This window comes from Ictalurus furcatus, chromosome 10 (genome assembly GCF_023375685.1).
Source record: "Ictalurus furcatus strain D&B chromosome 10, Billie_1.0, whole genome shotgun sequence".
Classification (NCBI taxonomy): Eukaryota; Metazoa; Chordata; class Actinopteri; order Siluriformes; family Ictaluridae; genus Ictalurus; species Ictalurus furcatus.
Window position 1 is genome coordinate 6,552,022 of NC_071264.1, and position 17,472 is coordinate 6,569,493.

Sequence of the window (17,472 nt, forward strand, 5' to 3'; positions counted from 1 at the left end):
AGCACACAATAGGTTTTTCCCCATAACCGTTTTTATTTCAAATTTAACAAGAAAAATCATACAAACACACCCTAAACATGTCAACATGAACATTTGGCAAGCCATGGGAACTTATTTAAAATTACAATAACCCAAGAAGAATGTGAAATATATCAAGTCAACATAAACCATCCATGGAAAAGGGTCCTGGTAAGAAACCGGGCTTGCCTCTTTGTAATTAATCTTTAAATGTCATATGTTCAATTATAGGCTATGTTTAATTCTCTATATTGTACATTTTTACAATAAAAATATCTAGCTACATATAGTGTAATTATACATTACATTAAGATTTCTCTATAACCATTCACACTTTAAAAATCTTTATTTTAAAAATAAAATATAAAAAAAAAAAAAAAAAAGAGCACTGGTACCAGGAAATTAGTGACAGATTGGAACAGTCAAATCTGCTTGAGCATTATATGTCAATCAAAGTAATTCAAGATAATGAACGGAGAAGACTGTTGTATTCTCAGCAGCACAGTTTGCACCACACGTACACAATCAGGTCCTTCGCACAAACCTGGCGAAGCCTACTGGAAATACTGTGGGCTTAGTGGCACTTTGTGTGTTTTTGGTCAGTTATGAAGAAGTGGTTAGTTTAAAGATCTGCCAAGTTTAAGACATGCACATCATTTAAAAACTAATAATAATAATAATAATAATAATAATAATAATAGGATCCCTTTTCACAGACAGAAAGAATGCATTTGCACTGTTTCCGGAGAGCCACTTTAGCTGCAGAGTAAACCGAATGGCTGCTCAAATATTCATGCACATTAATACACTATTCACAGATCAAGTTTAAAGGTAATGGTTTGCACAATTAAAAATCGTATAGCCCAATCATCAACACTAAAAAAAAATATTATTATTATTATTTTTTTTAAAGTTATAAAATCTGATCTAATAATGAAACAATGGATCCCGTATGGGGGGAAAAAGACTATGAGAGTAATCCTTTTTTCAATTCTTTTGACAAACAAGTCAATCTTTATGCATCACAATGCAATGATTGTCTACTGATTGCCTTATGTAATCTCTCCTTTCATCCTAATAGTGTTAATCATGATCAACAAGTGCTACAAAAATGGTACCATGCTTGGTATGTGTCTCTCAGATAATGTGGAATGCATATTATAATATCTCTCTTGTGTAGTGTGTGTCCTCTTAACACTCCGTGAAGAGCGATAGTACATATGAATTGATCAGGACCATGACACTGCACAGTGTTCTCTGGTCTAGAGGTACGTCAGGCTGGAGCTGTTTAGTCATCATGTAGTGTGCTTAAAACATTCATTTTATCGTAGATGTATGGAAAAGTGTCTTTCACTTGCAATGCATAGTTACGATTTAGTTGCAAATACAAAGTTGCTATTTATTTGCAAATGCTAAATAATTCAAACATATGTGCAAAAGTTTGGTCACCTTCTTTTATATATATATAAAAAAATATTATTATTATTAATAATATTATTTTAACTAATGGCCTAAATCCTCTTCACCTGAGAATATTTCAGTTAGCCAGGTAAAGTTTCATTTTTGCATTCTGCTAAAGACAGTTTCTGGTCTCTGATCCAGCTGTGATAGTGTGTGTGTGTGTGTGTGCGTGTGTGTGTGTGAGTATAATCAGATTCAAAAGGTTTAGCCGTTTTCCTCTCCGAGTGCAGATCATCTCCCGACAGGTGGCGCAGGGGGAGCTCCTCGTATAGTAGCTACAGTGTGAGACAGTACAGAAAGTTTATCATCAGGCACAGTGGCAAAGCAATACGACAAGGAGAAATGACAAGAAGCTCAGCTGACGTACAGATATACAAAACCATTTATCTTACGTACTCACAGGTCTTAGGAGATGCCAGACCCTCTCTAAATAGCTCAAGAACACTTAACTTTTTGTGCGTGTGTATTTTTGTGTCACGTATAGTTCAAATTAGGACTGATGAGAAAAAAAAAGTTTATTCTGAATGCAATTCAGTTCAAGCACAGCACCATTATTCCCTCTTATTTGCTGTGACCAGTAGGCATTACACCACCTCACCTTACACTCGCACCTAAAGCACAGAATTTTTTTCTCCTCCCTATGTGTGCATGTATTTTTATTATTTGCATTGATTCATTTAATTTTGTTGTGTGTGTACGAATATTCATTTGACGCACCAATGAGATTCGCCCTTTTGTTCACATGCCCAGAGCTGAACTTACATAAAAGTATGACTTCATGGAGCTCAAGAAGAAACCGGTCTTACCGACGAAGCAGAAGCTGAAAAAGGAGACGAAGACGACGCAAGCGCTCGCCATTTTAGTGAGAGTGCGCACGTGACATACACGAAATAAAATGCTCCCTGCTAATAAATCCTTCTGCTTACACAAACACGGTGTCGCTTGAAAGCACCAGATTACACACTAAATACTATATATGTGTATTTATTATGTTGTGGCTATTATTTTGACGACGCTCAGTGCGTTTACATGGACAACAATAATCCACTATTAACCCGATTAAGACGATACTCTGATTAACAAACTAGCATGTAAACAGCGATTATTGATGACCTTAATACGATTAAAGTCATACTCGAAGTAAACACAAATCGTATTAAGACGTGTGGAGTATTCCTGTTTTAGTCGCGTTACAGACATGTACACACCTTAATCACACTATTAACATCGTGTGAGAGTTTTCACCGCATTTTGCGACAGGACACGATCACACACGGCGGTGCTCAACATTTTATGGCAAAAAAGAGAGCACCACTGCGTCCCAAACCGTGTACTTACCTACTATAGGTCTACTATAGTAGGAGAAATGCATGTATCTCGGCTACTATAGAGACGGTAAGTACGCGGTTTGGGACGCAGCCCACGGCTTCAAGCAGTCGTCTATTTGCACGTACAGCACGACAAATAATTAACCGCACTTGAAGCTTTCGTAAAATTAAAAATGAAACACCCAAAACTGTATACGGTACCATAACGAAGACCAACTGTATGTCGATACGTGAAATTCTGGAGGGAACGTCGGACGGCGTGGCGTGGTGACGTAATGTCGTGTGACGTTAATCTAATTATGTTCTATAACACGTAAAACGGGTACGTGAAAGGAGCATTCTAAAATCGACTCATGTAAACACCTTAATCCCATTATTATCTTACTCAGAGTAAGGTCAATAAGTAGATTACTGCTGTCCATGTAAACGTAGTCACTGAAATGCAGGCGTATATTCTAAACGATCCATTTAATTCTTTCAGTGTTGCTTTCTAAACGAAATAGCACTGTTTGTTTCTTTGTCTCTTCCCTGCAAATATGCAAATGATCATCCGCTGATTGTATTTATTTTACACCTGGCACATATATGCATATAAGTATTCTTGACCTCTTAATCAAATAGCTAAGTGCCCCATTATTGCGTCGTCGTATTATCATACCGACCACAAAAAAAGTCTATTCATGTTCAACACTTCATCAATTTGCAGGAACATTAACATTTTTGGGCACAACAATAGTTGCCTTATACCCACTCACCCCCTCCCAAAAAAAATAGATTCAAAAAATACTAATAATCTGGATCTTCCGGTAAGTATGTGAATGCTATTTCTGTGACTTTGAATTAATTCAAATCATTACTTGTTTAAAAAGAGTATACTGTTTAAAATGAGAACTTTGGTGATTTGGCCACTGCAACAAATACTTCTTTAAAGTTAAATCACAAAAGACCTTATATTCCACAAAAGTGCATACGTGCTTTAGCAAGCTTGTAAAAAGTGTGTGAACGACTTAAAGTCGTAAATACTGGTTCTCTTCTTCTCAGCGATGAGCGGGTGTCAGAAACGGAAAGTTCTAAAGCACCGTATTGTGCACCGGAGTATTTCTGCTTTTCAATAAGCGTCGTCTACTGTCAGGGAGTGAATTAGCACTTTCACTCAGCACAACCTGAGCCTTTAACACCTGGGTGTGAACACGCAAAAAAAAAACCAAAAAAAAAAACCACTGTTTATAACGCGCTGCGAAAAACGTCCCAGTGTAAACGGGCCCTTAAGCGTTACGGCTTTTAACACAATCTTTATACTGGGTTTTAAGTGAGTCAAAAAGCATGACAGAAAATCTGTTCATCTTAAAATGATCATTCGTGTCTTCATATATACAGCATAGGGGTTTCATAAACCAAACAAACTAAATTATTTTTTAAACCTGCATGAATATTAAATATAATATTAAATATTAAAGGGATAGCTCACCCAAAAATGAAAATTCCATCATCAATTACACACCCTCATGTCATTCCAAACCCAAAGACTTTTGTTCATCTCCGGAAGACAAATGAAGAGATTTTTAATGAAACCTGGGAGATTTCAGTCCCTTCATTTACAGTCCAGTAACCAAAACTTTCATAAAGGCATCGTTAAATTAATCCACGTGACTCCGGTGGTTTAATCTCAATTTTCTGAAGCGATACGAATGCTTTTTGTGCGTAAAAAAAAACCCAACTAAAATGGAGTCTTTATTCACAAAATAGCTTCACTTCCTCATAGATCTCCGACGTGCGTTCACGAGAGAACCACGATGCATGCGTGTTGTGTCCACGCGAGCGCAGACGTTGGAACATGAGTTTGAATAACTGATGACAGAATTTTCTTTTTTTTTGGTTAACTATCCCTTTAAGACTGTTAGATTTGAATACCAGGCTGCTACAGGCATGGAAATGGTCAAATTAAGCCATGGATCATCAGAACAGCACTCCTCAAAAACAACCCATCAGCTCATGAAGTGCATGATAGTCAGCGACCACGTGACGGGATTCACGGCACCAACCCGGCCACTACAGCTGCATGCTGGGATTGTGTCATGAAATTCAGGCCGACTGCTGTTTATATACTTGCGCACATATCGCAGCGATCGTTACAAATCGTCCTGAATACGTAATCAGCTACGAGTACTGCTTGGGAAAACTGGTTCTTACCTTTATTGTTTTTACTCGGATAGATTTTTGCAAACTGTCGGTACTCTTCTGGGGGCGGCAGGTCCTCAACAGGATGGAAGGAGTACTTGGACTCAAACTCATCTGAGAAACAACGAGCAGACGCAAGAACAGTTTCATACTTTAACTACTAAAGCAATCTTTTATACTACACAAATGGGATGCGTTATTTGCATTTGGAAAAAAAGAAAAAAAAAAGGGTTTTTAAGAAGAAAATGTGTAGAAATGTTTTGCAGAAATGTTTTAATCGTTTTATTGAATTGTTTGGAAAACGTGCACTCACGTACTTATTGTTTCCTGTAAGTGACTTCTACTTATCTCCATATCAGTAACAAGCGCACATAAAGTATCCTGGATGTTCCAGGCCACGCCCCTTTATTAACCTATCGGTTTCTCTTTCATCAAGCATAAAAACCCGAAGGTACACTTCCTTGTCCACATTTACTAATCACTCCAACCCTGAACTTCACCTGCGAGTAGGACAGGCAGGTATTTATTATCTGTGGCCATGGCACCGTGGACATGTTTCTGCCCAACTCGCCTGCTTTCAACATGATCTCTGCGTTCGGAGCGTGCTCCGAACCGTTTACATAAAGAGGAACTGCCGAGGCCCGATTTGAATTCCTGAGAGGTCATTTGCCTGCAGTGCGATTTCCCGACATTGATAACGTCTGAAGTTCAGATAAAATGCTCAGTTGCCGATGTTTGAAAGCAAACGACTAATGTTGACCTCTAGTGTACTCTCGAGTTGCTTTCATAATCTCCCATCCACAAAAAAAAAAAAAGATTATAGCAATATTTGGATTTGCAGTCACACACGCAAAGATAAATAGACATTAAACAGTCACTCACACAGATAAAGAACTGGTTTTGTAATATTCTGCTGAATACGGTCCTGAATAATTGGAATATTCGAAGACAAGGATAAAAACTTGGACAGAGGGAGAAGTAAAATGATCTACTCTAAACAATAAAGGAGGCAGACTGATTTAAATATCAAAGGTAACTAAAATGGCAAGAACATATAGATGAGTATGGGATTACATTGCTAACAGGTTTTAAGTTCACACACTACCTTATTGTGGTGTGAACAATGATACAGAGAACAAGGGGATAAATGAAATTCACAATTTTTTTATGATTTGCCAAAGTTGGAGTGGAAGAACTTGAGTGTCCTGCACAGAGCCCTGACCTCAACCTCACTGAACACCTTTGGGATGAACTGGAACACTGACTGCACCCCAGGCCTCCTCACGTGACCTCGCTAATGCTCAACAAATGCTGAACAAATCAAAACAGCCATGCTCCAAAATCTACTGGAAAGCCATCCCAGAAGAGCGGAGGCTATTATAACAGCAAAAGGAGGAGTTCAGTACAGCTGGAATGGGCGGCTCGACAAGCACATGTCCGTGTGATGGTCAGGTGTCCACAAACCTTTGGCCATACAGTGTACACATCTGACTGAAAACAGTATTTTATTGACACCATACCACAGTAAGAAAGTACAGTGTGCTAATGAAATAAGTCAATGGAACATACAGGGTGAAATTCATTTGAGGTTTAATTGTAATAAATATTGAACCAAACGATGAGAACACCGAGGCAGACTCACCAGTGAAAGCCCTAGAGGCAGATGTATGTCCGTTGCGCATGGGTGGAGGTGGAGGTGGATGTGATGAGGGTTGGCGACTGGAAGAGATGAGTGGTGGAGGCCTCCCTCGGCTCTCGTGAGAATTTTGAGCGCTACTACTTTGCATGCGGGCTGGGGGAGGAGGAGGAGGGGGGGGTGCATCACGAGTCCCGTTCCGGGATGTAAGGGGGGGAGCCTGGGTGGCTTTATTAATAAATACAAACATGCAAAATCTTTTGAAGAAGCACGAGGATTTACAAAACAAACAAACAAAAACAACACAATCTTTATACGCGTCAACATTTATAACGCAAGATATTTGCGAATTACCTGGTCGGCGTCCTGGAGGGTCTCGAGCTGGCGGTGGCGGTCGGCTGCTTTGTTGGGGTGCGGGCGGTGGTGGGGGTTGGCCTTGGCTACGAGCGTGCCCGTTGGATCTCCTGTTAAGCGAGTTCCGCCTCTGTGGCAACTCAGGGGGTGGATCACCGTTTGCCACTGAAGGGGGCTGTCGGTAAGGAGGAGGGGGTGGTAGAGCTGAAGAAAGCGCAGATGAAGTGCGAGAATGAGATTTTGCCAGGACATCACGTGCGGATGAGGGGGGAGGAGGGGCTCTGTTCCCACTCGGTGGTGGGTGGGGCTTCTCTAGCCCATAAGAGCGGCCAGAGCTTGGACTGTTGCTGGGAGGAGGGTTATTACCACGTCGATTGAACGGCGGAGGGGGAGGAGGGGCTGAGCTGTTGGGTTTCGTAGTGCCGCCGCCACCCGGTTTCGAAATGTCAGGTAGAGAAGGACGAGGATTCCTCGACTGCGCAGGGGGTGAGGAGCGCTCATCATTGGCTTGTTGGCTCGTAGGACGAGGCACAGCAGGACGAGAACCTGGAGGCCGCAGTGCTGCTCTGCCAGCAGTGCCGTCTGGAAAGAGATTTACGATCCCATCAACACCATTCACCCTTTAGTCCATTTTACAACGTTGACTTGTCTGATAAAAATATATATCAACATATATAACACACACATACACTATATATATTGTAATATATAAAACCAAAACAAAAACCAAAACCTGGCACGGAATGCTTTTCAGTTTTTCCAAGTTCAATAATAATCATCCATTTTATTTTTAGAGGCTGAATTAACATACTGGCTGAAAACCAGTTAGCACTTCAATTCAAGCTGCAAAATTATACTGCTTTACCCTAAACAAAATATCTTCTTGATGTTATGGAAGAACCACTTTTTTAAAAAAAAAACTTTTCAGCAATAAGGGCATATCACATGACTCAAGTTCTCGGTGACACAGGAATGCAACGGGTAGCGTTACTACCTCGCAGGAGTTTAGTGTGCGTACGTGGTGCCCTGCAGCTTATTCCCCATACACCCTGAATAAGAAGCACTCAGTGCTCCCATGATCGACTCTGGACAGTTTGTCATGTTTTTTTTAAGCATTAGAATATAGTAGAAGTAGTCAACAGATGTGACTAATTTGTAAAAGACATTACAAATTAGAATTAAAGAATTCAATCAGAGATGTACGCAAAAGTCAACCAGCATTTCTGGAATTGTGATCATTCTGAAGAGCGAGTCAAGCTCAAAGTAATGCTTTAAGCATCTGGAAAGTACAAGAGTTTATTAGGAGAATAACTTGAGTTACTAGTGCTGAAGATGACTTTCAGAAGTCTTTCTCTGACTACGTTTACATGCACATCAATATTCTGATATTAATCGGAATGTCGCAATATTATAACTAGTACCGAGTCGTGTAAACGCCGCAATCCGACTTGCCCGATTCAGATGACGACAATATTCTGATTTCCCAAATTCCCACCCCTGGAATACGCCCGTTTTGATCGGAAAGTTGCTGCATGTAAACATCTCACTCGAAACAGATATATGCGCATGCTCAGTCTGCAAGGAATTATGGGTAGCAACGGCAGCATCTTGAATCTTCCGGGATATAACAAGCGTGAAAAGAAAAGCGCATGTGTAGACCACCCTACTTACGGCAACCACATATACAGGAACATTCTGATGCCTGTACGCATATAAACAGTGTATTCGGAACATGGCTGCAGCCCGAATACAGACCTTAAACAGAATTGGACGTGCATGTAAACGTAGTCTCTGTGAAGGACCTTATAAAACTACCTCCCACTGGACGAAGTTTAGGCACTCCTCCACTAAACAGGCCTCCCATTGGCATTGGTCCAGAACCGCCACCAAAGCCCCCTCCACTTCCTCCTCCACTACTGCTGCCGCCTCCACCCCCTCCAGATTCTGGGAAAGCGCGCACACACACACACACACACACACACACACACACACCAGATGGATGATTAGCCATAATAAAGGTCTAGTCAAACATTAATGTTACCTTTTTAATAAGTACTCTTGATTTCACTGCTCTTATCTGAGCGACCTACTCTCAATAATAGGTGCGCTTCGGTCATTGGCGTTTGCGACTTTTTTCAGCTTGGCCCCTTTGCATATGTCTGACAACAGCGCTCCTCTTCCTTTAGCTTCATCACGTGGCAGCTTGGGCGCGCTAGTGTTTGCCTGTAAAAAGGATTCATTCTTGACAGAGGTTCGAATCGAGCCACATCAAAAACCACACTGCCTTCATATTTGATTTATGTCATCGTTTTTATAATGCTCAGTATAAACAGAATAGCAACCGAGTAACGTTCTGGATTCTGAACGAATAACAAATGAAGTGGTGAATGTAGAGAGTAAAAGACTGTATGGTAAACCCTCTGTAATGCGGATACCTGGCTGAAGGCAGGGGGAGGCGGAGGTCCAGGTGGAGGTGGTGGAGGAATAGGCATGTTGCTGTTTCTACAAGAATGGTGACTACCACCTCAGTCTCAGCAGCTGTGGTTCTGCTCACAAAAGCTCTGCAAATGAAAGATATGCATCGAAATATTTTTTCACACCCAAGTGCTGCCGTGTATTGTAAAAAGTTAGCGCACGAATATAGACTAAAATGGAAATATGAAATATCGCATGTGTGCTAAAATTGACCTGAACCCGCACTCAGAAAGAAAAAAAGGATACTAAACTGTATTTTCATCGTCACTAGGATAGTACAACTTTTCTACCTTTAAAGTTTAAATCTAAAAACTAATTACGCTCCATTTATCTACCTTAAACCGTTTAAACGTCCATGTTTTCAGGAGAAAGATGAGAAAAGCCTGCATATTAAAAGGATGTACTCTTGAGGGTACCACCCCAGCGACAAGCAAAGATATCATTTAGGATCTACTTACTGCTGAGAACGTGTAAATAATCAAACAGCGCTTTGACATTGGCTGTGTCAAAGTAGTAGACCTTTTTTTTTTTTTTTTTTTTTTTACATGCAAATAAAACTAAACATATTCAAATGTGGGGTCGGAAAGAAAAAAAACGAAAAAACAACCCTGATTGTTTTGTTGTTTCCTTCTTTTCGCTTATCACCAACGCTCTCAAAACCAGTCTGATAGGATCCTGGTTTCCATTCCCTTTCACCCTTGCATACACCCCAACGCTGAACAAAAAATGTTCGAGTACGTTGCAAAATGAATGAAATGTCTTTCACTCTCTCTCTCTCTCATATATATCTTCTATACGAGAGATAAACGTAGACGGTAAGGATACGCCGCTTCGTCAGTTCCAATGTCGTTGAGGAATGTTGTTAAGCAGGAACACCAGCAACCGAGCCAGTAACATAGGTGTGAGGCAGGAAACAAGAAATGCAGCTCATGTGATTAACCATGCCCTGTTGTACGCCTTATGCGCAGTTGAAATGTATCAAGTACCTTTATTGATCATTGGGGGTCTTCGGATCAGAAACGGCTTATACTAATCCCCCCCCCATACGATAAATAAACCTGCGAATGTTTAAAAATAAATACAATAACTCCACCCAGCGGTCTACAATAACCAGATCTTCAACATAAACAGTATGTTTATCATCAGATCTCACACATACTTTTAGGTATACATAATCTAACATGACTTCCAGTGATTTCATGCACACCTCAGGTGATCAAATATGGGTGCAGAGAACACATTAAAAGCACATTTCTCTCTCTAGATAAATGTGAATGTAGTCCAACATTAAATTAAATGCTTTAGACATAGCAGCACCATACACTGTCTGACACCAGAACCAGGACCAGAACCAGGACCAGGTAGACTGCTTTAATGACTCGTTAAATGATTTCTTAACGAACAAGGAAATGGTCATGTTTGTGAAGTAAATGAATAAATAAATAAATAAAGACAGAGCTACACGACAGGGAAAAAATGATAATGAGCTGGCACTGTGATAAACACACACCAAAGCTTTGGTCAACAAACTTTTATCACCTGGGGAAGAAGAAAGCCTTAAGACTTCTGTACAGCAGTTAAAGAGTAGGATGTAAGTTTAGAAACAGAAACAAACAAACAAACAAACAAAAATACCGTGTCGTTGTTTTGTTTTGTAAAGCATAAACATTACAAACCAGCAGACTATCACCTTAGTTAGCTCATTTCACCTCTCTGAAAACACAACAGACTCGACTGTACGACTTACCTGCGGCTAATCAGCGACTCGGGTCTCCAACAGCATTGAAACTGAACCGGTTTGTTCTCCGGGGATTTCACTCACACACACACACACACACACACACACACACTCTTACAGACCAGTTACAAAACAAACCTGGAAACTAAACCACTAACGTTAACGACTCGAAGAACCGCAGCTTCATGCTGTCTAACCCACTTGGCAGCGGGGTGCACTGGTGGGGGTATAAAACTAATAAACTTATCACTCAGGACTAAACACTAGCGAAATATAGGCGCATATATATAGGCATACTAAACTCTCCCGCTTCCTTAAACTTTTAATCCAGAGAAAGTGAGTTTAAAGGAAGCCACAGCTTTAGGGCTTCAGCGGCGAACCCAGTTCTGAGAAACCCGGAAGTCTAAGAAGCAGTACAAAATGGTGGCAGGTAGCCGAATACCTCCGATTAGAGCCGAAAGATAATTGTAGTTCAAGCCTTTACCAAACTCAGAGCAGCACCTTGTATTGGGCATTCCTACTATTTATTGCAAGAACCGAACCAACCCCTCCCCCAAACAACTTTAAACAAATAAACTTTCAGTCAGGCCTATCTTTAACAATGTAAACACCACACTTTTTTTTTATGTCTGTTTTGTTTACAATAACAAACAAGTGCTAGCTAGCAAGTGCTAAAGAAGCTAATGAGTTCTCTCTCACACACACACACACACACACACACACACACTGTCTGATACTGTACTGAGGTGATTCTGTATTATTGGTGCCACTTAACTCTTAAACGATTAAACTTTGAAATGATTTCAACCACTGAATCTAAGAAAAGCTGCATTTCACCATACAAAAAAAAAAAAAAAAAACACCTCACAGGCAACAATCTCATTTTTACAAGGTTTCTTTAGTGTATAATGGCTGCATTTTGCTCTTAAATGAGTAACACGGTTGAAAGTAAACTGTTTAGTTAGTTAGTTGGTTAGTTGTTTGTTTGTTTAGCAAAGAATTAGGAAATACACCAACTGTGGTTAATTCCCTTCCGTGCTAATGTCATGAAGACATCAAGAACATTCTAATGATTCACTTAATTGTTTTAAAAATGAATCATTTATCATCGCTGCATAATTTGAGTAACAGGGTTGTACTAGTGATTTAGTTAGTCAACACCACAATATCATTTAAAATAAAGGGGGGGAAATTGAGAATTTAGCTCATTTTCTTCTTCCTATGATCTTCAGGAAATTTGGATGATGTAACTTCCTGTGAAACTAGTGGAATATTCTAAATATTTCATAGGGATGAATGTGTTCACATAACAGGGTTAAGTGCATGTTGTGGGACACTAATAAAATGTCAGCGTTTGCACCTGTAAGAGATGTTAAACAGATATAATGTTATATAATATATAATATGTTATATAATATATATATACATATAATGTTTATGTTTATTAATGTTTATCTGAAACATGCACATACAGTGCCCTCCACTAATATTGGCAACCTTGGTAGATATGAGCAAAGAAGGCTGTGAAAAGTTGTCTTTATCGTTTAATCTTTTGAAGTTTTGTTAAAAATACACAAAAATGCTCTGCTCTCATGGATATCAAACAATTGCAAACAAAACAGGTTTGTAAAAATATATATATACATATATATTATATATATCTGTTACATATAGGTGTGCAACAATTATTGATTTGAATATGAATTCATACGAGAAAAATATATTTGAAGAATATTCCCATTGATATTTAAAATTTTTAGTACACCTGGGATCGGAAAAGGAAATTGTTCAACCATGACTTCCTGTTTCACAGGGGTATAAATATGAGGTAACACACAGGTTACATTCCCTTAGTCATTCATAACAATGGGTAAGACCAAAGAATATAGCTGTGATGTGCAGCAAAAGGTTGTTGAGCTTCACAAAATGGGAAGTGGCTATAAGAAAATAGCACAAGTATTGAAAATGCACATTTCCACCATCAGGGCAATAATTAAGAAGTTCCGGTAAACTGGAAATGATATGAATCAACCTGGAATAGGACGTGTGTCTATATCGTCTCAACGCACTGTGAAGTGGGTGGTCCGAGTGGCCAAAAAAAATCTCCGAGGATCACAGCTGGAGAATTGCAGAAGTTAGTTGTGTCTTGGGGTCAGAAAGTCTCCAAAACTACAATCCGAAGTCACCTACATCAGTGGTTTTCAAAGTGGGGGCCACCAGGGGGTGCCCGGAGGGCCTCAACAGTTTGGTCGGAGCCACCTAGCCCATCCCTCCCACGGGTATATTTTCTCTTTCTCACTCTCAGACAACCACACACACACACAGACAGAATCAATTCCTAATGTAATGTAATGTAAAGATGTAAGATGTAATTATTAATAAAAAAAAAAAGAAGGGGGATGTATTCAGAAGTCTGTATTTTTAATGTGTTTTAAAGTCATCTTGCATAAGGGGGGCCTCGGTCACATGTTAATGACATTTGGGGGGCCTTGCCCTGGAAAAGTTTGGGAACCCCTGACCTACATCACCACAAGTTGTTTGGAAGGGTTTCAAGAAAAAAGCCTCTACTCTCATCCAAAAAAACCTCAAGCATCTTCAGTTTGCCAGACACTACTGGAACTTCAAATGAGATTGGGTTCTATGGTCAGATGAAACCAAGATAGAGCTTTTTGGCCAGGGCTCTATAGTGCGACCATTTCACTCGCATTTGCGACTGAAAAGTTCTTTGTGCGACTGTGAATAAATATTTATTTGCACCGGTGCGAGTGACCTGTTCGGAGTTGTATAATACAATCGGAATAAAAACTAAAACTCCAAAATGCATCTACACCACGCAGCAGTTACTTTCACACTGCTTTTCATCTCCTCAGTCAACCGAACAAGTGTGCAAATACTGCAGAGAAGCCATTATGATGACGAGTAACACTGACATCATCTGCTTCTCTCAAACAGCCATCTTTTACTGATCCTGCAAAATGACCTGCACCTGCGACCTGCTCGTGTAGAGACAGCGTAACTTAATAATAATGTTAACGCTACAAGGTGGGTTTTAATTCAAACTTCTTTATTAAATAATTCCTCACCAATCATAATCAAGAGTAGCAACTGTTCAGTCATACATACAGCACACTGCACTTCTCCTTCACTAACTCTAATAGCAAATTCACTTTATTTAGACTCAGGGTTGCCAGATATCACTAGAAAAGTCAACTCCAGTTTCCATGTTTTGATTTAATCCCCCAAAATAACTCAATATTAGCAGCAGACATGGCAACACTGTACTGGGGGAACCCATCTAAAAGGAACAACCGATAAACAAACAAACAAAAACTAATAAAATGTAAAGACAGAAAATGAGCTTAGTTATAAATAAATCATTTAGTATAAAAAATAGATATTATAATAACTTCATAAAATATAAATAAAATGAGAAATTAAATGATGTTTAATTGCTATGGGTTGCACTTAATATCAATTTGACATTAAGCTTAGTTCGCTATCTCCTTAGAAGGCTATTAGCCTTTTTCCTAATAGGGATCATTTTTTTGTTAGTCTATTTTTAATTAGGACTCTTTATTGTTTAAAATATTTAAAAAATAATATTTTATGCTTGTTTATTTATCAATTAACCAACAGTATTTCTCATAGCTATTATTTTAACTAAATTAACAGTGACCATGAGCAGAGAGCTTACGTTTAACTGTTTATGACAGACCTCCTGATTAAAGCTTAAACAAAAAAGATTGGTATCTGGATCGGTATCGGTCGTAAAAATCCTGATCGGAGCATCTGTAATGAACACCATTAAACTAAAGCGCTTTGCATCTCGCAGGTAAATGAACTCACCCAATCACATCCTATATGAGATTATTTAGATATATACACAATATACACAGAGCGGTTCGAGAACTGACTCCAGCCCAGAACCATGACAGTGGAGAAATGTCTAATAGTGTAGATTTAAATATATTTAAGAGGAGCAGACTTCAAACACTAAACACTGAGGTTTATTGTATTTGTTTACAAGGTGGAAAAGGTTAACGGTTGTTGTTGTTTTTTGCATACAGCCTGCAAACTTAAGTGAAAATATGAAATTTAGTTTATCAGAAGGTAAATTAATGTGTCATGGCTCACACTATGTTCCTAAATTCTGTCATAAATGACAAGCTAAAGTTTTCTCATGCCTACTTGTGTGTTATATTGTGGCACATTAATGTTACCACCTCTAAAAAACAAAAAAACAAACTAAACTTCAACCGTGCTCCTAAATTTTTGTAATTAGGAGCACAAGTGAGAAATTGTTACCGTAGAGCCCTGTTTTTGGTTTAAAAAAAAAACACCAGAGGTGGTTTTGGTGCTCACAGAGAGGTAGCCATATGGGAAAGTACCTCATGCCCATGGTTAAATATGGTGGCGGCTCTTTAATGTTTTAACGGCCTTGGCTCAAATGGGACGTTACGCCCTTTACTCCTCCTCCAGGTCCGTACATTGGTGACATCGTCAAGGTGTGCCGGTAATCTAGTGTGCAAGGGTGTAAAAGCGAACATTTGGGAGGGATCCCAATATTACATACAAAGACAGTGTGTATGATTTAAACATAAACTTTGGGCACAGGCTGAAAGAATGACCTTACTACGTAAGGTAGGTTTCTCAGGGATTATTGTATATTTTATTGTCCTTCACCACAGATTGTGTCAACCACACCTGGCACCATCCATCAGCATTTTCACAAAGGGATCTAGAGTGATCACTCCAATGCAAGCAGCAAAATTGTTAGTGAATTGCCTGTATGTGCCATCGGTCAGGCAGTGTCTTAAGACCTCACCAGAATGATATAGCTGGATGGACTAAGGGGTGAGTCCTGTACTGAGCAACAGATCAGTTCCTAGCTAACCTGTAGAGAGCATGAAAGTAATGATGTGTATGATTTAAACTTGGTAATCAATTTTTATAATGTTTGTTTGTAACAATATATAATATAAATACTTTGCTCTCAAGTCCGTAGTGTATGAATGGGTGTGTGAATGTGTGTGATTGTGTGCCCTGCGATGGACTGGCACGCTGTCCAGGGTGTACCCCGCCTTGTGCCCGATGCTCCCTGGGATAGGCTCCAGGTTCCCCCGTGACCCTGAAAAGGAGTAAGCGGTTGAAGATGGATGGATGGACTTTGCTCTCAACAAATTCACTCGCTGTGACTGGTCCTAAAAATTGCAAGAGAATTTCTCATGTATCATTTCGATATTTTGGACCACTGTGGAGGGTGCCGAGATGTAAACTGTGCACATCATGCATGCGGAGATATGAGTTTTAGACCGCAATGGACAGTAGACTTACCACTAATTTTCTTTTAGATCTAATAATAATACCGGTATCCCAATCCTGATGCTTTGAAAACGTTTAAAAGGTGGATCATTTGCAATTTTTCCAGTAAGAAACATGGACATCAAGAATTATAGGGGTGAACTAAAATATATTTTAACAGGAGTTGCATTTCCCCAACGTCTAAGCATGTCTGCTATTAATAAAACAAAATGTTCGATACATGCTCAATATAAAACGATACATTTTTTAAATCCTCAAGGCGTTGACTATGTGTGTGTGTGAAGGGAAAATGTTTACAGTATGTCATTCTAAAGAAGCATGGCTTACCTTTTTTGTCAAAACATTTGGGAATTTGGGACATTTTCATTGGTTTAGGCCTTAATTTTCATCCTCAATGACATGTAAAATCAACATGTATTTGTGGCGTAGTTTTTCATGGAATACATAAATTATATTTCAACAACAGGATCTGGAAAATAAAAATCTTCTCCAAATTCATCAGTAAAATATTATACTGTAAGAACACAGTAGATGAGAATTAAAATGACAATTACTGCATATGAAGAGGTTGGCCTGAGTAACTTTCTACAATTCATTTCTTAAAACAAAAACAACAATAAAATTTTTTTTTTTTTTTTTTAGAAAATCTATAGTATTCAGGCCCATCTTTTCTAAAACTCAATATGAACTGAGTAAGTAAAAATTACAGTAGAAAATGGTAGTTAATGGTGGTTTGTTAATTGTGGTTATGTAAAAATGTTTTATGTTTTAACACCTGGAAAGCCTCTGGTCACCATGCCATGACAGTATTTTAATATATACTGTAAGTACAGAAGCCACCATCAGGAACAGATCAGTTCCTAGCTAACCTGTAGATAGCATGTGAGTGATGATTACTAACTAGCATGCTAACAATAGAACCCAGCTTAGTAAATCTTGCTGTGTCTGAAGAAATGATAGGG

The 17,472-nt window shown here is 39.1% G+C and overlaps 1 protein-coding gene across 1 annotated transcript; it reads right to left on the reverse strand.

Annotated features, from left to right (window-relative positions):
- Positions 1-13: 13 nt before the first annotated feature.
- On the reverse strand, positions 14-12,208 carry wipf2a (WAS/WASL interacting protein family, member 2a). The gene is made up of 8 exons (XM_053635517.1): positions 11,198-12,208; positions 9,411-9,536; positions 9,066-9,198; positions 8,791-8,919; positions 6,976-7,557; positions 6,628-6,849; positions 4,998-5,099; positions 14-1,754 (listed from the first exon to the last, which is right to left on the reverse strand). Exons 2-8 carry the CDS (start codon positions 9,465-9,467, stop codon positions 1,711-1,713), a joined length of 1,269 nt encoding a protein of 422 aa, XP_053491492.1. The 5' UTR covers positions 9,468-9,536; positions 11,198-12,208; the 3' UTR covers positions 14-1,710.
- Between the last annotated feature and the right edge of the window lie 5,264 nt (positions 12,209-17,472).

Bases quoted from the DNA above. Each gene is read 5' to 3' on its own strand.
- wipf2a (XM_053635517.1), bottom strand. From the start codon at position 9,467: ATGCCTATTCCTCCACCACCTCCACCTGGACCTCCGCCTCCCCCTGCC. The intron at 9,199-9,410 runs GTATCCGCATTA...TCCTTTTTACAG, and splicing joins CTCCCCCTGCCTTCAGCCAG to GCAAACACTAGCGCGCCCAA. The intron at 7,558-8,790 runs GTAGTTTTATAA...ATCTCTTTCCAG, and splicing joins TAAACTTCGTCCAGTGGGAG to ACGGCACTGCTGGCAGAGCA.